Source organism: Peromyscus californicus, unplaced genomic scaffold, assembly GCF_007827085.1.
Source record: "Peromyscus californicus insignis strain IS unplaced genomic scaffold, ASM782708v3 Scaffold_19__1_contigs__length_69161282, whole genome shotgun sequence".
NCBI lineage: Eukaryota > Metazoa > Chordata > Mammalia > Rodentia > Cricetidae > Peromyscus > Peromyscus californicus.
This window is the reverse complement of record NW_026294491.1, coordinates 59,935,924-59,957,149: the sequence shown is the minus strand read 5'-3', so window position 1 is coordinate 59,957,149 and position 21,226 is coordinate 59,935,924. Positions and strand designations below refer to the sequence as shown.

The following is a 21,226-nucleotide window of genomic DNA, read 5'->3' as shown; positions in this document are numbered from 1 at the left end:
TGCACTCGCAGATAAATGGGGAGAGGGACAGGTGTGGCCTGGCCCTACAGATAGTGAAGAGGTCACCTAGGCTACTAACCACTTCCGTTTCTAGCCATCTGAGAAGAAAACCGGCTGTACATCTCTTCCTTTGAAGAGACAACATTTATGTTCAGCATTCCTGGTTTCCCGAGTGCTGAATGCAAGGACCTCTGTGCTCCCAACAGGATGGTGCTGAAATGCCAGGACAACACATTTTCTTGTCATATAACAATACTGGCTTCTAAGAAATTTACAGGTATTCAAGATATCTAAGTTATTTTCATAGATAGTTGTACCCACACTGACCTCATGGTTAGAAATCATACTAACCATGCACTCTGTGGATCAACCGTTCTCTATAATATAGTAAAAGAAATGATGTTAGATTTTGCAGACCCCTTGCTGAAATTCTGGTACCAGTCTCAACAGTATTTCCCTGATCACACTGTCTGGAGATACCATCAAACAAGAGACAATAAAGCTAGTTTTGGTTGAGTATTCTTTGCCCCAAATGCTTAGGGTAAGTTTTGTTTCAGATTTCGGGTTTTTAAAAAACTATTCTGGAATATCTATACAGCTCCAAGGGATTATGCCCACATGTGTGTAAACCATATGCTGAAAAAAGATCTAGAAAATGTAGCTATTACCATTGCTATTACATTTGCTAGTCTAGTGTCAGGAACCCAAGCTTAACCAGATTGGTTCCTTATGTGGCTAGTGTTTAAGGATGATGCCCCCTCAGATAAGATAAACCCAATCAGCCTGGTGACTGATTATAATACATCGGCACTGATGTCCGGATCTTTAAAAACATCTCCACATTCATCATCCTTCAGCCAAGACCCTGACCGTCTGATAACTTGCAGTAGTCTGGAACACTATAGGATCCCAGGCTTTAAATTCTTTTTTAAATGGAACTTCCTATTAGTTCTCTTTAATGAAGTTTTAGTTTCAACAGAGTTACCCACTTCCATCCCTTGTACAATTGTTCTTTTGCTGCCTCTGAGGTCCAGAATGTTCTTTCTCTCCAGTTTCCATACCTTCAACACTTTGCTGTCCACATGCATGCACACATGAGATTTAGTTTAATTCTCTAGGTGGTTCATTTGGAAGTCAGTATGATACACTAACTTGCCTTCTGTGCTTGTTTACGTATTTGCTTGTTGGTTTTACAAATCCTGCAGTCTCCCTGAACCCGGCACTATCATTCTCCAGATGCCTCTCTGGCCCATATTTGGCACACTCCTTCATGTTGGCTGCTGATTTGCAAGGCTGATGAGTGAGAATTCCGCCTTAGCATGTGTTTTATCAGATAATGAAGGGCAGGAAGGGAGACAGTCTTTATGAATGTCTACTTTGACTACCAGACACAGGGGAGAGTAGGTGGATGTCAGGCCAGGAAAAAGCTTCAAGCCGACACTGACAGTCTCTCAGGATGCTCTCTGAGACTCATGCTTCCACCTCCCAGAGAGCCCAGGAAACCCAGTACACATAGGACATTTTTTTGAACTGCTCTTCAGCTGGGAAAAGCGCCTGTGGTTACTGAGTAGCTGCCCAGGGCGGCTCGGCCACCCTGGAGAACCAAGGAAGAGGGATGGGGATGTTGGGGGTGTTTTCTGAGACTTGCAAGTAATCACTTGAATGCTAAGGGAAAACTAGGTTGTTATGTTCACAGTAAATTTCCTCAATTAGAAATGTTACAACAAATTTGTCTGATGTTAATGGAAAGCACACTATACACATACTCATAAAGCATCAAAGACATTGCAAAGGGCGCTCTTTGACATCATAATTGGGGTTTGAAACATAAAGAAAATAAAGAGTGTTTAATCAACTAAGTAAGCTTTAGGAACTTTTAAAGCATGGTGACTGATAATGATGTATGACCTTTTTAATGGGCATAAACATTTCAATCCCTACTTGGATTTCAAGCCAATCTGATTCTCCAAGGGCTATGAAGAAAAGTTGAGTTGACTTCTGGCTTGTTACTAAGATGCTACATGAGCAGATATCACGGTATATGTTCTACCCATTGTAGGGAAGCATATGTAACTTGGGGTCCATGGTGAGTTCACAGACTAATAGAATGCCTTCAGGTGCTCTCTGAACAACCCAAATTACCCTAAAAAATGTGTACCTGGAATGGGATTTATAGCTTTTCTCAAAAACTATACCATTCTCATCCACAGATAGTAACAGGAAGTAGATGTGTGTTATTAAGTGGGCTTTGCTGTGTTCAGGTTATGCATTCCAGCCAGCTTGATCTAAACTCACTTTATAAGTACAGAATCAGATGTGAACCTAATCTGTCTTCATTCCTCTCTATGGTTATTAGAGTGAACAATATGATACTGCTGTTTTTGTTATTAACAAACTCTAATACTGACAAATGTATTCAACATGTTCTGTTTCATTTCTGGTTTTCAGGCACATCGTGCTAGCAGAGAGTATTTTAGAAACTGAAGGGGTGCACTGTTATGCAAAAGGTCACACATGCGGAGGCTTCCCAGCTCCTACAGAAGAGGTCCTAGCAGCACAACCCAGGTTAGACAAGAGGTGCTGATATTCAAACTGAGGATAAATGGAGCCATGTCAATATAAATTACTGTTGACATAAATCAGTAAATGAAATGGAAGGCTATGAACAAATGTTAGGAATTATTACATGATAATAAGCCCCCCTCCAGCTCACTCCAGGGTCTCTTGATTTCTTGCATGCTAAGCAAAAATTGTACCATTGATCTATAGCCCAAACTCAACTCTCATCATTTGAGCTACAAAGAAATAGTTTTCTCCATCATCATGTAATTATATAGACCAGTTATTCACTTCACAAATCTCAAAGTGGGACAGGTTCTGCAACCAGCTGTCTGTCACGGAAGGGCTAGGAAAGACAAGTATTCTTTAAAAAGAATTCTTTTTTAATTTATTCAATTTAATTATTTAATTTAATTTATTCTTTAAAGAAAAACAGTATTCTTTAAAAAACAAAATGGGACCAAAGGGTGAAAAGTCATCACAACAAGTAGGTCCTCAGGGCTTGGCATAACGAATGGTCAATTAGTATTTGTGCAAATGGTCAGCGTATTAAGATTCTCTAAGCAAAGGCTACGCACTCCTTTACAATGTTTTCCAAAGGAGAACTAATGTAGACAGACAACAAACACACAGATGTGTTCCCCTCGGACGCTCTGCTACTCACCTCAGCAGAGCTGTGGTACTGAATGAAGGTTGCGGAGATGGCATGGTTGAAGGGATCCCCTGCCTTGGATACCATATCCTGCCTCACGAGAAGAGCCAGATCCACTAACTGAAGAACAGAGCAACATATATGAAGTGACACAGCTGGAAAGAACCATTAATGCCACAGAAAAGGCAACCAGCAACACATTCAGAACGTTATTGATATTAATACAGCCATCCATTTTGGACATGGCGCACAGCCTCTCACTGACTGGTGACTGAACCAATTCACAATCACAAATGACATGTTTGATTTTCTAACTTCATTTTGTTATCAACAAGGGAATATTTTAAATAGGCATTTCTGGACTGTCAGCTCTGGGACTCCAGGCTAGTCTAGGGGTTTCCATTCCCAAAACAGGCTAACAAGAGGCTGATCCTGTGGCCTGGACACCATACCCAGGGGACCACACCTGGAATGCCATGATCCTACACCCACATATCTCCAGAGATAAAACAGTCACAGACTTTGACAGTCACTTGTTTCAAAGATCAGAAACAAGCTCTTAAACAAGTCTGTTGAGGATGTAAGACTTCAACACTGAGAAAAATTGGGCATTCCATATATAGTTAGGATACAGTTGAAGGAACAGACATTTTAAGTACATTTTTTTTGTTAACTCATCAAGAATTTCATACATGCCAACAATGTATTTAGCTCATATTCACTCCCAGCTCTTCTAATTCCTCCCAGATCGACCCCCATCCTCCTCTTCTTTTTGGTTTTAATAACCCCAGCTCAATTTGTGCTGACTATATACTCCTAGGGGCAGGGCCACCCACTGGAGCATGTTAACCCAACTGGAGACACAACCTTAAAGAAAACTGGTTCTCCCTCCCTTAGAAGTCATCATTGTCAAAAGCTCCTCAGGTAGGGGTGGGGCATGTGAGCTGAAATGCAGACTAGAAAGTCTGTGCAGGTCTAGAAACAGTATTTTTTAAAAAACAAAATAACAGCAAAACAAAACCTTACAGCCCCGAGAACTAGTGATACAAAGAAACATAATCGAGCTAAATTCTAGAATATGATGTGTTTCAGAAGAAAAATTATGCTGTTCTTATTCCAGTAGCAGGTGGAATAAAGAACTGACCATGAACCCAGGGAGGAGAAATCAGCAGGAGTAGTTGGATTGACAGTTCAGACTCTTACCTGTGCTACTGTTTCATACGCTAAATATGCCAGAATTTCCATAGCTATAACATTGGGCTTTATCTCCATGCTGCCACAGTCCAGCCAATCTCGAAATTTGGAAGCTTTTTTGGCTATTAATTAAAACAAAAGTGAAAAGTTTTACTTTTTAATGTGCTTTAACCCTCACATGACTGTCAGAAATTGGAAATATTTCTCCTGAAACTGCATAGAAGAAATAACATTCATAGAAACAATGTTTGGGAAAGCTCTCTTAGCATCTACATTTTTTTAGTCTCAAGAAATCCAAGTTGGAAACCTTGGTTAAGAAGGAGTACCCTGGTTGCCAAAGTCCCTCAGGCACTTGGATCTCTCTAGGGTGGATGGCCTGGTACATCACACTTTCTCACCTCAGGTCTCTCGATGGTGGAGAACATGATACACCTTTTCTCCACTGTATTGCTCATAGTGCTCTACAGTATGTTACCATTGGCCAGAGTCTTAGTTATTATCACAGAAAAGCTGCTTTCTCCATGCAACTTTATTCTTGGGGAAATAAAATTCTGGAAGAAAAAGCTGTTATGAAGAAATACAGAGAAAGAAACTGCATTTCCAATCCTCAAAATGTGCCTACTACTAAAAGAGGCTCAAAATTGTGAATTGAAAATGAAACAAACCATTGCTGGCCTGAGATAACCTGTACTTATGTCTTTGCTGACTACAGAGATGTTAAAATTCTTAGGCCTGACTCTCCAAACCAAACTTACTGCAACCTGCCCTCACGGCCACAAAACTGAGCTGGTCTTGAGTCTAGTCCCTTGGATTCCTGTCTGCTCTCCTATCATTCCTCTTCATTCACAGCAATCCTGACCATCTGGGCCAAAGGCAGACTTCTCATATCATTTATGGAACTAACCATACATATTTCATATATGCATGGATTTCTCAGACCATAGTTCTTTGTTGTTGGCAGAGAAAATGTCTGAAGTTCCTGGATATCTAATTGTATCATGTAGATATGGAAACAAGCAGTACACAGACCTTTCATTAAATACCTATAATTGGCCTGGTGGTGTTGTATGCCTTTAATCCCAGCACTCGGGAGGCAGAGGCAGGAGGACCTCTGAGTTCGAGGCCAGTCTCGTCTACAGAGTGAATTTCAGGACAGCCAAGGCTACACAGAGAAACTTTGTCTTGAAAAACTAAAACCAAACAACAAAACAAAACAAAACCCCCAAACAAACAAATCCCAACATTGCAATTGTCCCAGTACTAAGCAGAGCTGAATTTAACACAGAGCCTTCCATAGACATTACTAATTTATCTAGTAATTTAGAGAGAAAAGGTGGGTAGTAAAAATTTATCAAATCTGTAAGGGAATCTTAAAAAAACCCCACTGATTATCCTTTTGACTAATCTGGCCTTCCTGGTCTGTAGAAGTCTCAACTCAAAGCATGCTGTTTGGCTCTAGTCAGAATCTCATGCATTCCACATACAGGAGTTTCCTTTAAATAAATCACAGAAGACATGAGGTCCTACTATGGAAGCACATGTCCAAAGCTGTCAAATGTGGTAGAGTTATGATAATCCCCTTAAAGCTGTCTCTCTACAGTAACCAGTCTTCACATACTCTGACAGGCAACATTCCATCTACTCAGCAAGCTGCAGTGACTCACAGAGCTTGTTCAACATCTGTGGAATACTGCTGAAGTCCAAGTTAAGAGGCAGCTATCCGGAAGATCGGTAACATGGACCTTATCCCCCTTTCCTCAGGAACACAGAAGCACACAAGACTGCTCTAAGCAATTGATTTTTAAGATAAGAAAAGGATCATTATTAGTTTTCAGCCACATCTCCACCCTGGGTGAGAGAATTAGCAGTGTCTTTGTAAGACTCAGAATATAAAAATCTAAGTACCCACTGTATTCCCAGAAAATAAAATACCTGGTGCTAACATACTTACCACATCTATTTCTATAACAAATTCAAAAATGATCAAATATGTATATTTAATAATATATATAAATATATTTAATCATACACACACATATCTTGTTTGTTTGGTTTTTTGAGACTTTGTGTGTGTGTGTGTGTGTGTGTGTGTGTGTGTGTGTGTGTGTGTGTGTGTGTAATAGCCTTGGCTGTCCTGGAACTAACTTTGTAGATCAGGCTGGCCTCGAATTCAGAGATCCTCTTGCCTCTGCCTCCTGAGTGCTAGGATAAAAGGCATGTGCTACCGGTGTCCAACAAAAATATATTTCTTTAGTGAAATTCTGGGGTCCAGTCTTTATAACATTTTAATAGCTGTCTGTGTGGGGTATGGGAGTCATGTGTACATGTGCCACAGTGTGTATGTGATCCCAGGGACTGCCATGAACAGAAACTTAAGAAGGCACATGGCAGGTCACGGTTCCCATGTCCTGGTAATTCATCAGAAGACTGCAAGGTGCTCAGTGCCCTCTGCGCAGGGCTGGCTTCTGGATGTGCTGGACGAGCTTTCTCAGCTTTGGTATTTCTGTCATAGAAGACAGGTTCTTCCACCCAGGGCTCATAATGAAGCTCCCATGGATACTATACGAGCAAATATTTTTAATGTCAAAATCCTTTCTCTCTACAGAAAGAAAATTATGCATAATATATTGCTTAATCTGTAATTTTATCAGAAGGAGAAATATTAAATTTCATCTGCTATAGTTTTTTGTGCTCAATACACTGACAGAAAAGAAATAACAAAATCTAATTCCCAATGAGAGATGTGTGACCAGACTAAGGCCATCAGTTCAGTGTGCGGCAGCACTCCACTTCTTGTGAAGTCAGTCTAAAATATGACTTAAAAAATAGTTCAACTGCACTAAATGCTACTTTATGAGCTGGAGATTTATGCTTATAAAATACTTGAATGCCGTATTTAAACCCAAAAATTACCATACAAAACCCTCTCATTTGCTGAAATTGCCATGATCTGAAGTGTCATTTACTTAATGCTTCACAGATGTCTGATGCCAAGTTGTTAGTCAGATTGGAAAATACATTTTGTTAGGAAAACACATCTTCCCAACCATGTTTTCTCATATTTTACTGATGTGCATGGGGCAGTGCTGCTTGAAATGTGTCATCTATTTGCACTTCATGATCTGAAATGCTGCTCTCATTTTCTTTTTCCAAATCAAGTACTGGTTATCGTGACCACACAATCGCTTTTCATTTACAGACATCATCATTTCTGTAACTTCTCAGAGGAGGGTCATGAGCAACTTGGTCATATTTGTAAATGGACTTTTCATCACACTTTCTCTCTGACCTTTCCTAAGAACCTTAGTCACTGCTGGGCTGTGGGGAGACAATCTAACCCACTGTTAGGGTCTTCAGCACTTTCGGGACTGCCGTCCAGTGACGGGAAGGCACCGACTTTCCTGCTGTCACTCCTGTGGCTAGAGCACTGACTCACAGCTCTGGTCAGCACTTACTGCATGTTCCAGCAGGAGGTTAAGGACAAAATGAAACACACTACTGAGATGTTACTTTGTGGTAACATGAGTGTGCATAAAGGGGAGGTTGGGGTTTATAATTAATATTGGGAGCTTCTAAATGTCATGACTATTAATGTTCACTATGGACAAGTATGGTCAGCAATACTGTACTTCAGTAAACATGACTAAGAAACAAGAAACCGAAGTAAGAATAGTAAGAAAAAAGTAGCTGTTCTGATTAGAGGTCGTATGAATAATTTCATGGCTGTCTGTGTATGCACATGCTCTCAAATCTCCTAACACGATTGATTGTACAACAAACAGTAGAACAGAGCACAATCTTCAGGCTCCCCCAGGGCAGATGCCGTTTCTGTAACAATTTTAAGGACGCATCATGTATTGAAGACACCGGTTTCTACAGAACAGAGAGCATGCATGTCACTGTCTGGGGTATCTGTAACACAGTTCCCCCCTCACACACCCTTGAGTGCAGTTAAATGTGTACTCACAGAAACTTAGCTGTCGGCTTTCACAGAATTCTGCATATTGAGCTGAATCCATAGTTCGAGTCTGTCTTTCTGCTCTCTAATGGACAAAAAAAATTAACAATAATAAATAATAATAACAAAAACAAGTTTTTAAAGAAAACAGACTCTTAACATTAATTCCCAGAGTAGAAACTTAGGCTTCATTTACCACGCTCCACACCTTAATCTAAGAAAGCAGTTATGGATGGTGACGGACATGTAAGAAAGCAGTTAAGACTGGACGGTGACAGACATGTACTATTCTGCACAACCATGACAAGCACTCAGAGCTGAACTGGGGCTGGAGCCGTGCCTCCATGGCAGAGAGTGTACTGCTCTTCCGGAGGACCTCCGTTTGGTTCCCAGCACACACATCTGGTGGCTCACAACCACCTGTAACTCCAGCTACCAAGGATCTGAGGCACTCTTCTGGTTTCCATTGGCACTGTATTCATGCACACGCACTCGCGTGTATACACACACACACACACACACACACACACACACACACACACACACAATTGAAAATAAAAGACATAGATTACGAAGTAAAAAATAGCAGTTGTAAGTGTCGTTCTTTTGGAAATGAAGCTTACAGTAATTCCTGCTCCTTTGTTATTGAAGCTAAAGCTCACGGACTTGATTCCTGAGCCAGTACACAGACGGTCTTCTGTTTATCCCGTCCTTTCAGAACAAAAGCAGGCTGTGCGGGGAGGGCAGAGCGGACATCAACCATTAGGAACTCTCCTCGTCCATCTGCTTTACAGTTGTGATGTGGCAACCCTAAACCAGGAGTCAAGGCCTCAACTCCACAGATCCCCTCAGAACACAGTGCCAGAGTTAACAAAGTCAATCTTCTCGATTACAAAGAAAATAAGGAGAAAGGTAAACACAACACAACTCCTTTAATCGGAGTCTCTGGATGATTCACAGCTTGGGCTGGCTGCATTCGTGGCTTTTTTGATTCAGTCCAGCAAATGTTTGCTCCTACACTGTCTCACAGAGGTAGCATAATTATACTTCACCCATGGTTTGGTGGCAAAGGCTACGACCGCTTCCGCTTCCTTGGGAAGGGAAGCAGGTTGGGACGAGGCAGCCTGGTGCTTCTTGGAAGGGACGTTTGACCAGTAAAGGGAAAAAATTCCCTGAGATTTACATTTTTTTCTGCAGTGGAAGGACTTTCTGCAAATGTTCTTTCTCATAGCTGTGGGTGCACTCAAGAATGATGTTTGTAATGGCCACATTACTTTTTTTTTTCTTGTCTGATTTGAGCTGAATAATCAGTACACAGGTTTGTTACCGGATGTACTGTTCAGCACAGAAAAGACAGAAGAGGTGGAGTGAGGAAAAAGTGACCACCTAGGGGTGGAGTTCCTTGAGAGCGTTGTTCTTCTTGACTCCTTCTTCCCCTCCTGACTTCCCGCCTCCTTTCTTCCTTTCCTTCCTTTCCCTCCAACTAAATAGCCTCACAAACATGTGAACACAAATCCAGACTTCTCTTGATTATCTACCTGCTTGGCTCAAGTGTCACTTCTGAGCATACACAAGCAAATATTATACACAGGTAGTATGCGAGCGCGTACCCACGCACGCACGCACGCGCGCGCGCGCACACACACACACGCCTACAGGTGATTTAGTTCCTCATATCTACCTATTTATTCGTGTATAGCCAACAGCTTTGGGTGTTGGTCCTCAGGCATCTTCCCTCTTTAGTTTTGGACAGCATCCCTGGGACCTTCCTCACACAGTCCAGGTTGGCTTGCCCAGGAGCTTCCAGGGTTTGCCTGTTGCTGTCTCCCACCCTTCCATCCTGCCCTTGCTGGAATTACTGGCACAGGCCACCAGGTCCAGCGTTGTACTTGATTTGAACGAAGGTCCTCAGGCTTGGGTGGCAGTAATCTACCAAATGAGCCATCCCCCTAGCCACTGGCCTCTTGTTTTAATGTGGCTGATATGACTCAATAACTATTTGCCGACGGAAAATCAAAAGCAAACTAGGGAGTGTTTAGGTTGGTTCTGAACAAGGCCAGTGGGTTACTGATGTGTTCATTTAAGAAATCCCTGCCTGGTGGCGCACACCTTTAATCCCAGCACTGGGGAGGCAGAGGAAGGAGGATCTCTGTGAGTTCGAGGCCAGCCTGGTGAACAGAGTGAGTTCCAGGACAGCCAGGGCTGTTACACAGAGAAACCCTGTCTCAAAAAACAGAATCTACACACTGATAACCCTGCATCATTCTTATGTATGTATGTAGATTGTGCATGTGTGTTTGTATGATTATAGTGAGAACCTCTCAGGAGTGTGTGTGTGTGTGTGTGTGTGTGTGTGTGTGTGTGTGTGCCATGCGATTATAATGAGAACCTCTAGGTCTGAATATCTGATCCTAGAAAAATACCTGACACATAGTAAATAAGCAATGACCCAATGCCACCATTTTACTCCACAGGGCAGGTAATATAGCCAGCTCTCAGTAGCTATGACTCCCACACTATCTGCCTGCTACCCTGAAAGCAGCCCCCACATTCCCCCAACACAGGACTAGACGGAAAGACTTAGACAAAGACACAGCTGTCTTAAAGGAACTTCTAATACCTTTCTTCTACTGAGTTGGGCAATCAAGATCTGGCTTCGGTATACATACTAAGATAGTTGGTGTGTCTGCAATTAGGAGTTTTAGCCTTTTAAAGTGAGGAGAACTTGTCCTGAGAGATTAAGGTTGCCAGGGTGGCCAGCTTTAATTAAATGAAGTGTGTGGCAGTTGGGAGACTTTGTCCTGCAAGGCCTATCATCTGAGGCCACTTTAAAGAGACTCACGACACGTGAAGGGCTGGCTTATGTTTATGACAGCTAGCTCCTCTGCTTTCCAACGCCCTGGACACCCTCGCCAGTGCCTCTTCCTTTTGTGCTGTTCCTCTCAGTTCCTTTCAGTTCCTTTAGCACAGAAGCAGCACCCTTTGATCTGAGCAGCATCAGGAAGCTGGCCCTAGGGCACTCACAGGAAGCCATTTACCCTGTGCCTAGCACACAGCAAACATTCAGTGCAGGGTGGCTGATTGCAGTAAAGATTTATTGGCATGGTGTGTTAGAGCTACTGGCAGCTTAAAGTGCATCTTTTTCAAGACTCTTCATTTTAAAGATAAGGAAATGGAGGTTAGAAGAGATGCCATTTGCCCGAAGCCTGTGTATTTATATTACAAAAGCTTATTCTAGACTATACTACATTTTTTACTCCAATGTCCTTGTGGGATGATCTATGACCAGGAGTTTTAAGAATTATGACCAAATTGTATGAATTCTAGTCAGAGTAAGAAGATTTGAAAATGAAGTTTTACTTAAAAGAATCAAGAGACTGTCTAGATATTAAATACTCACGGCTCCTGTCTTCCGTGGTGCCCTAATTCCACTCCCCGCTGCTTCCCTTCGGATGCCAGTACATTCTACCGTGAACACTGATGGGCCTTTCTAACCTGGGTACTGAATACCGCCTGGGAAAGAACTCCCCAGCTTTGTACAATGACGTGGTTTAATGACAATGTCTTCTCTACACAGAAAACACAACCTCTGAGATAAAAAGTGAAGTCAAGAGAGACACAGCTGGAGGTGAAGTTAGGCTCCTAAGAGCCGATTCAGGCGCACAGGTTTCCCAGAAAGGGACCTTTGTGCACTGTGAGAAAGAACCACGGCAGGAAGTGTGCTCCCTTCATGTTGTGGCTTCTTCTGAACAAAACGTTAAACTGCAAGCTTAATTTGCAAAGTGTCTCTCTAAAAGGGAGTTCGCAAGTTTAACTGATCATTCAATATGATCATGAAAGTGGAATTTAAAAAAAGCCTGTTTTGCCTGGGTATGCTCACACATGCCTGTGATCCCAGTGCTTGTGAGGCTGAGGCAGGAGGATCACAAATTTGAGTAGTGTAAGATCCTCTCTCAAAAAACTAAGGAAGCAACTACCCAGTCCTTACCAAAGCAAAGCAAAGCAAACCTTCATGTTTTTAGAATATTAGAAGCACAAACCCCCCGAAGCGAGCATCGATGAACAATGGTCGCTGGCTTAGATTACCATTTCTCCACATGGGCATGCTCATGTTACACAATGCTCTTTTTAGCTCAGATAGCCACATGAGCACAAGGCCATCTGCAGATGACTCAAGCTCTGTATCCTCAAGGCCAGTTCCACATACGGCCCAATTTCCTTGGGTATCAAACAACATTCAGATCTCCAACATTCAGAAAAGTGTACAACATACTTTTCCTCCAATTAAAGCTTGTGGTATTATTATACAACAAAATAAGAGCCTATTTGAAAAGCACTGCTTTTCAAGTTACTATTGCTAGAGTCTTCTAAGCATCTGATTTTACACACACACACACACACACACACACACACACACACACACACACACACACACACACAGATATAATGTATGTATATGGTAATAGGGAATGGTTATGTTAGTAGCCACCCATTTCACTACCAAGAAGTTACAGCCCATCCAGTTTATCGTATGATAAACTGAAGGCAGATTCCCATGCCAGATGGGGTCATTTTCTGGATCCTACCTAAGTGAAAAGAGGAAAGCAAATATCTGCATCCAAGCGGTACTATGTAGAATTTTTTCCCCCAGTATCTTGAACATCACAGACTCTCAGTACTTCAGTGGCAGGTTGCCTTTGAAAAGCACCTTTAGCAGCAACAGTCACTGCTTGCCACAGCCTACAGCATCTGGGGGACTTATGTGGCACACAGCTCTATTCATGTTCTCCTTGTGCTTTCACTGAAGCATGCTCAAAGGTTACAGACGCTATGTGCTGTCATACCTCCTGGAAGCTTCTCAACACACATGACATCTATTTTTCTTGAATAACTCAGAATCACAGAACATAACTTTCAAACCCAAATAAAAGTTTATCTGTTGTTGTTTCTTTCTCAAAAACATACATTTTAAAAAACTCTTATTTTGATTACTCTTAGAACCTTCACAACTGAAAGTGAAGCCCCTTCTGAATGGAAAAGTATGATGTTCATGGTAATCCCCCTTACACTGGATCAGAACCAGATGACGAACTTGAAAACCCCAAATGGAGTGGCTGGTGGTAGTATTGAACACGACAACACATGGGACAATCTGGGTGTCAATCTGTGTGTTCACTATATATGTGCAGAAGGGCACAGCAGTAAGCACGCCCAATACTGAAGAAACGCCTCCTATACCAGTTTGTAAGGTAATGTCTGACAGGCAGGCATGTTTGTCTCAGGAGCTGCAGAGAAACCTCAGAACTCAAGTATGTGTGTGCACTCTCATGCACGTGCACACACACACCTGTGCACTTGTGAGTGCACGTGCGTGCACACACATACACACACATGTACACTTGCACACATTCTGCCTGTTGCGTCAGTCTGTAACTGAGTAGGTTACCTACCACATCAAGCGAGACTCCCTTAGACACATGGCAAGAGTTCCCCTTTCACTTCACAGAACACTCATCTTTTTGCACTAGGTGGCTGATTCTATCCACAGGTCTTTCCTCTCACAGCCTATTCTGGGAACAACTACTTTATAGAAAAACAAAACAAAACAAAACAGGCCCTGGTTTATGGAAAGACCCTCCTTCATTCATAGACTCTGTTCACAGCTCTGCCTCATAAACTAAAACAAGTGCCCAGCGGACACCATATCAATTCAAGTACAAATGGCTACCCACCACCCCTCCCAATAGAGACCTGATCTGGCCCCGGGCCATCCTACCTAGGCACACACTGTTCTTGAATTACAACCAGAAAAAGTTGTCTTTTTGTTGTTTGTTTGTTTATATTGTTTTGAATCACTGCCTCCCATGTAGATAATGCTAACCTGGAATATCTGTCTGTGCCTCTAGGGTGCAGGGATTATAGTTATGTCTGGCCATATCCAGTAATAAAAGTAATTAAACAAAAATAATGTAAATAAATAGATAAGATAAATAAATAAAAACAAGATTTTTAGAAGAAAATCTTTCCTTTTGAGCTAATTTTGCTTGACTTATAGAAGTCATAAGACATACACACACACACACACACACACACACACACACACACACACGCACACACGCACGCACACACACGCACGCACACAATTATGGTAACACTTAGGGAAACAATTCATATTTTTGAAAGATATAGTCCTGAAACCAAAAGTTGACTTATTTGATCCACAGTTTTCAGAGCCTAATAAAACTACAGTGTACTTCCTATTTTATGACCTGTTTAAAACAAACAAACAAAAACAACATGATCTAATGATTACTTTTTTTTTTACCCAGAATGGCTTTTATAATATAGCAATTTGATGTGTAAAAGGCTTTAAGAAGGAGTTAGAGCACCTTATAAAGGTTTCTGAAGGAACGGCTGTGGACTCCAGGGCATCCAGAGATCTAGAAGGACTTCTGTATGAGAGCACATGAGTGATTCGATACAAAGCACCCACCACTGACTGAGAAAACACACAAGAGTGTAAGTTACATTAGCGCACAGCAGCAGAGCTGTTTCGGTGGGATTTTCTTTTTCAACTTTGGTCTATACCTTTGGACCAAAAACTATTAATTCATGTGACTAAAGGAATTTTTATCTTTTCTATGTATTTTCAGATACGAAGAATGGTCATAAATTAGTTTCATAATGAAAAACACAGTCTCAAAAATTAAAAGGATATATTTGAAATGTCTGTTTAAGGTTTTTCATTTGAATTTATTAGGCTAGTAGTAGGAAAAATTAAATACACAGTAAAATAATTCTTTTCTGGGATAAAATGTCCTCTCTAATGAGAGGTTATTGTTAAAAAACAAATAAACAACCAACAACTTAAGCCTACCCATACTTGGTCGTAAACCATATTTAGTGTTAGTATTAATTTTTATTACTGCACTGAAGTTGTAACATGATGTGGAATACTCAAGTTGACCAAAAAAAAAAAAAAAAATCGTTCATATGTTTGTCTAACCCAGCTCTTTAAAGAAATGATAGGAGAGCGGTCCCTTTTCTGAATGAGGGCACTGTAACATCCATTTGTGTTTTTTCTTTTTTCAGGTGGGGGTGTGTTTATCAAAAGACGACTCCTGCCTAAGTTATGGGAGAAGTCTTTTCTGGTAGTACTCCCGAAGGCTCTCAGAGGCTTCCAGACTACCGCGTGGGCTGTCATGGCTAGCTCTGGGGAGGCAAACACGCAAGGAACCTCCTTAGGTATTTTGGTCTCTGTAGGTAAAACATTAGCTTGCTGCTGGACGATGTGCATATAGACTACTGCATGGAATCTGGCTCAGGCCGCCTTTTTAACCGGTGTTGCTCTTTCCAGGCTGGGTTGATGGAGAACAGATTCTCACACAGAACAATGTGCACAGCCAGGTGAGTTGGGCATTACTGCTGTAGTTGGAAAGGCTGATACTTTCAAACCTTATGAAGAGGAGACAGTGTCAGTTCAGCATGGTTTTCAGCACACTCCTCACTAAAAAATGGGGCTGCCAGACAACTTAACAGTAAATCTGAATTACATGCTTTAAACACTCAAAAAGAAGGCCAGGCACGATGGCTTTTAAGTGTGAGGCCAGCCTGGGCTCTACAGTGAGTTTCATGCCAACCTGGTCTACAGAATAAGACCCTGTCTCACAAAACAAAACACAAACATAATGCAACACACAAATAATAACAACAAAAACAAAGCAAACTCCCAAAGCCAAAAAAGACAACGTCTTCCAGCCCTTTCCCCACTACATGATCAAAAAGAGAGAAACTATAAACAGAGTACTAACAAAGTCTATTACATTAGGAGCCACTGAAGAAATGAAGTCTCCAGCACAGGCACACTTCCCGGACAATGTCTTACAGAGCAGATAGAGGCGAACCAAGTTCAACTGTTCATTCACCCACGGGGACACTCTCAGCAGTTCCGAGCTACACTCTCTCCTCTCACCATCCGCTGAGCTGTTGACATGAGTCAGAGATGAGCGAACCGAGCCAGCCGTGGGCACGAGTCAGCACAAAACAAAAGGGGAAAATGATTTTCTGAAACGTCAGACTTAGTCACAGAAACTAAGAGAAAACGATAGTTTTCACCAAACATGACTACCGTGAGAACAGAGCAGTAAGCACAAGAATCAAAAGTACTTTTGTGTCAAATTCAATACAGAAACATTCTCAAATATTTAAGAGGAAAAGCACAAATCTTCACATGGTCAGAAAAATCAGTATTTTTAATACTGCTTTTAAACACTTATCTTAAATCTACTTATATATTTCAAAACACGTGTGTGTGTGTGTGTGTGTGTGTGTGTGTTCCTGTATGTGCACATACGTGCACATATATGTGTAGAGGTTCAGGAATATAACCTCTAGTGTTTCTTCCTCAGACACTACCTACCATTTTCTTTTCTTCTTCGAGACAGGGAGCTCACCGACAAGGCAAGGTTGGCAGAAAGCCCCAGGGATTCTCCCGTCTTCGCCCTCTCAGCCTTGGGATTAAAAACCACCCCTCTTTCTATGTGAGCTCTGGGGATAAAACTTAGGTGCTCCTGTTTGCAAGTCAGGAACATTGCCAATTAAGCTGTCTCCTCAGATCTCAGGACAGTTGTCAGAATGCAAGAGTCATGCTTGGATAACCGGGAGCGGAAAGCCTTTGGATGAGTCTTTCAAGGACGGGTGTTCTGAAGAAGCCCTGGCTGGCTTTAGAGCCAGTCTAGGTATTTCCAGAAGCCCAAGCACAATGATGGCCGCTGAGGCTTCAAAGAATGCAGAACAGCAAAATCCTCTGGAATCATAAATGCAAAACCTGTAATTATGGTTATTTAACAAAATGGGTTCTGTTAAGATATCTGATGATGAAATCCCCATTCTCTTAGATGTCAGTGCCCAAATTTTATTCAACTTTTACTTCTGAGTAAATGTATTATAACTGTTATTTGATTAAATGTCAGTGGCCATTAGGCCCAGCTCTTAGGTAAGAGGGCTTAACCACGGCATGCCCAGAGGGTGTGGAATGGATTACTGCGAGACATGAAGAAAGGAGGATTGTTTTAGTAACTTGGCAACAGTGAGGCAACATTTCACCTTAAATAAAGTAACCACAAAAGCTTTAAAGAAACAAGAACAACGCTGGCAGGAAAGGAAGAGGTGATCAGAGGTGGGAAGAGGGGCGAAGTCAAATGAGAAGGGTCACGGCACGGAATGGCAGCTGAGTTTGATTCAATGTCATGTTCATCCTTTCCATGACGGCGCCAGCAAGGACGGTCAGCCGTTATCACTTCTCCTCCACACCCGAGAGCACTCCTCTCCCTGGCTTTCAATACAAAACCATTTTGAAATAATTTTAGATTTATAGAAAAATTACAAAAATAGTCTAGAATTCTTACACACGTCTCACCCAGCACCACTACCCCAAATATGCTGTATTAGTTACTTTTCTATGGCTGTGATAAAAACATCATAACCAAGAGCTAATTAAGGAAGGAACAGTTTATTTTGGCCCAGGGGGCTAGAGTCCACAACAGTGGGAATGGCAGGGCGGGCTGGCGGGAGAAGGAGCTGCCTGCCTCTCATCTGCACAAAGGAAGCAGAGAGCGAGAACTGGAAATGAGGCAAGGCTAACTGCAAAGCCTGCCCCTAGTGATGTATTTCCTCCAGCAAGGCTCCACCTCCTAAAGGTTCTGGAACCTTTCTATCCAGTGTCACTAATGGGAGATAAGTGTTCAAATACCTGAGTCTATGGGGCATATTTCTCTTCAACCACCACACACCTTAGCTGATCTTCTAAGGTACGCAGGGTAAAACATGTTTAGTGCTTACATGAGAGTTTCTTTTTATCAAGACATATTACTAGAAAGCATTAATTCCCACTGCATAACCAGTGATTAGGCTACTAGGCTACCAGCTCTTAGAATATTCCTTGTTCAGCTAAGATATTCTCTATCTGATCAACCAAAATCATCTTGAACCCATGGAAATTGATATTCCATGTTGCAACTTGTAGAGGCTTAAAAGACTTGCAACAATCTTAGAAAATCACATCTGAAATTTTCTTTAGTGGCCCTAATAAGAAACTCGGTTCTATTTTTGCAGAATGGGAAACCCTCAAATCTGAGCAATATGTAGTTTTAATAAGACCTAGAAATGTAATATAAATGAGCATAGAGTTTAATTAAAGATGGAGAATTGCCGTGTGACTCTCTCTACAGCCACCCCCCAACACACACAGACTCCTGGACTAAAACTACAGCTTACACTTTCTGAGTAAGGGAAGGCAGAACTGTCAGGTACTGGAGTAACTTGATGTCACACACCGTAAGTTGTCGTTCGGTCCCGCACTCTGAAATGAGGACCATCTACTGTATCACGTCAGGCACCCACACGCAGTGAAGTGAGCATGCCCTATTACTTTGCATACTCTCCTTTGCATAGTGTTCTCTAGAGGAGGTAGAAAAAAATGCAGCCCAGATGGTACTTATTTTCTCTAGCACAGATTTTAATTTCACAAGTAGCAGGGTGGATATTTTGATTAACAAAAAAAACCAATAAAAATAAAGACCTAAAATCAAATCCTTTCCTCTCTTTTCTTCCGGAACTTAAGAGGCAGGAAACTCAGTAATAAATACTGAACGATTTCTTCACCCTTTTGATGTCACTGCGTCTTCAGGAACAAAACTTCTCAAATTAACATCTCTCAGGCAGAGACACATTAAGACATTAACACTTGTCCTGTGGTTATGATTATTCATTGAAAATCAGAGCCCACGACAAAGTATTCCTTCAGCATAAAAAAAAAGACTTAATTTGTCAATTATCTGAGAAAGCATTACCTAAATAGGGGTGTGGGGGGGAATCAATGTCCTGGGTAAAGGATGATGTGGGGCTTGGGAACGGGCAGTGAGAGAAGATGTGGAAAGCTCCAGGGGCTGCCATGGGCCCTGTTTACAGCTTCCTCCACACAACAGGCATGATGACACTGCATGGCAGCTAAGAAGTGTTGCTTGAGTTTTCCTGCCTGGCCCACAGTCAGGACAAATCTCTCTCACCTGCCAGTCCCACAGCCACTCAGACCCGACCAAGTAAACACAGAGACTTATATTGGTTACAAACTGTATGGCCGTGGCAGGCTTCTTGCTAACTGTTCTTACAGCTTAAATTAATCCATTTCCATTAATCTATACCTTGCCACATGGCTCGTGGCTTACCGGCATTTTCACATACTGTTTGTCATCATGGCAGTTGGCAGTGTCTCTCTGACTCAGCCTTCCACTTCCCAGCTTTATTCTCCTCCTTGTCCCGCCTATACTTCCTGCCTGGCCACTGACCAATCAGTGATTTATTTATTGACCAATCAGCAACACATTTGACATACAGACCATCCCACAGCAAAGAAGTATCTGCTCCTGGATGTCAGCACAGAAAAGCATGTTTCACAACTCGACACCCCATGAGTTCATGTCCCTGAATCAATTAGAAATGGACAGTATGAGAGAGACACCCTTGTGTCAGGCAACATGGAGTTTAATCACTGTTAGGCTTTGGGAACCATTTACCTTCTCCAACTGCACATTTTGTATTTAAAATTAGACCATGTCTACCTTAAAATATGACTTATTTTCTAGTAGTAGGTATATTCTTAACTTACCAAGATAGGGTTTTACTAGTTGAGAGCACTAAGAAAACAACCTATGTTTACTCTAACCCCAAATTAAAGTTGTTTAGAGAGAAGCTCATCTTTCCTCACATAAAAGAACACCGGGGATAACCTTCAGACTTGACATAATGCTGAAGTCACCAGGGCCTGAGTCTCCTTCAGCGCCACCTTTGACATTTTAGGCTGTGGCCTTGTCTTCGTGATTCATGGCGGCTCCCCAGCCTCCACATTCACGTAAGTCAGATGAAGAGGAAGACACTGCACTCCTCATCTTTACAGAGTATTTATACTAACTCTGCACTGGTCATGACCAAACTCAGCTGGAGGTAAAAGAGAAATGTGGCAGCTTGTCTGTACGGTGAAATATCCAGCTACCAGTTAGGGGTTTGGAATCCGGGAAGAAGAACATGGATCCTAGGCGGCAGGCAGCTGTGTCTGCCATGGTGTGTGACTGAGGAACAGATTCATTAATTTCATGTCCCAACTCGCCGATTTCCAGAACTAATTTTTGCAGTCATAAAGACCTGGAGTGCATCTCAAATGAAAACACTGCTCATCAACGTTTTAAAAATGTAAGTTTACGTATTTTTAAACTTTGTGCAGTCTTCTCAGGAGACGAGGAGAGGGCCACAGCGGACAGACAAGTGGCATCAACACTGTCCTGACTGTAGAAGGTTGAAAGCAGGAGTGAAGGCCCAGACATACGGTGTTTAATGGACAACTCAAGGAAGCTGAGTGACACAGAAAGGAACTGGAGAAACTTCAATACCCTGCCCCCTTTCACTTACACACATTAGCATGAATGCCACTTGGAAGGAGGAACCATTGCCCCTGACCTGGTCTATTCTAACCCTTTACCAGATAGAAGTCTAGACAAAGCTGAAGGAAGCCCATAATGCCAATTTCATCAAAGGGATTTTATTTTGATAAGTCTATAAAGAAAAAAGCATATATGATGGCACTCAAGACACACCTGCAGAGGACGAGACAGTCTTACACGGAGTGAACACAACTCCAGCATATATGATGGCACTCAAGACACACCTGCAGAGGACGAGACAGTGTTCCACAGAGCGAACACAACAACAGCCCAATCTACACATATTCTAAATGAACTCAGGGAATGCGGTGTAAGAGAAGCTTAACAAATGACAACTCTCACAGGTACCTACGCACTTTGCCACGCTGG

At 42.0% G+C, this 21,226-nt stretch overlaps 1 protein-coding gene across 6 annotated transcripts in view; it reads right to left on the bottom strand.

The window, feature by feature from the left end:
- The window catches only part of Supt3h (SPT3 homolog, SAGA and STAGA complex component), a 355,460-nt gene that overhangs the window by 73,757 nt on the left and 260,477 nt on the right, over positions 1-21,226 (bottom strand). For all 6 annotated transcript variants that reach the window (XR_008219946.1, XM_052745407.1, XM_052745406.1 and 3 more), the window contains 3 exons: positions 8,373-8,448; positions 4,415-4,527; positions 3,224-3,331 (listed from right to left, as the gene is read on the bottom strand). Coding sequence is in view for 5 of the 6 variants with exons in the window: in XM_052745407.1 (XP_052601367.1) it covers positions 3,224-3,331; positions 4,415-4,527; positions 8,373-8,448 (297 nt within the window). In the remaining variant the exon portion in view is untranslated. The remainder of the gene's footprint in view (positions 1-3,223; positions 3,332-4,414; positions 4,528-8,372; positions 8,449-21,226) is intronic.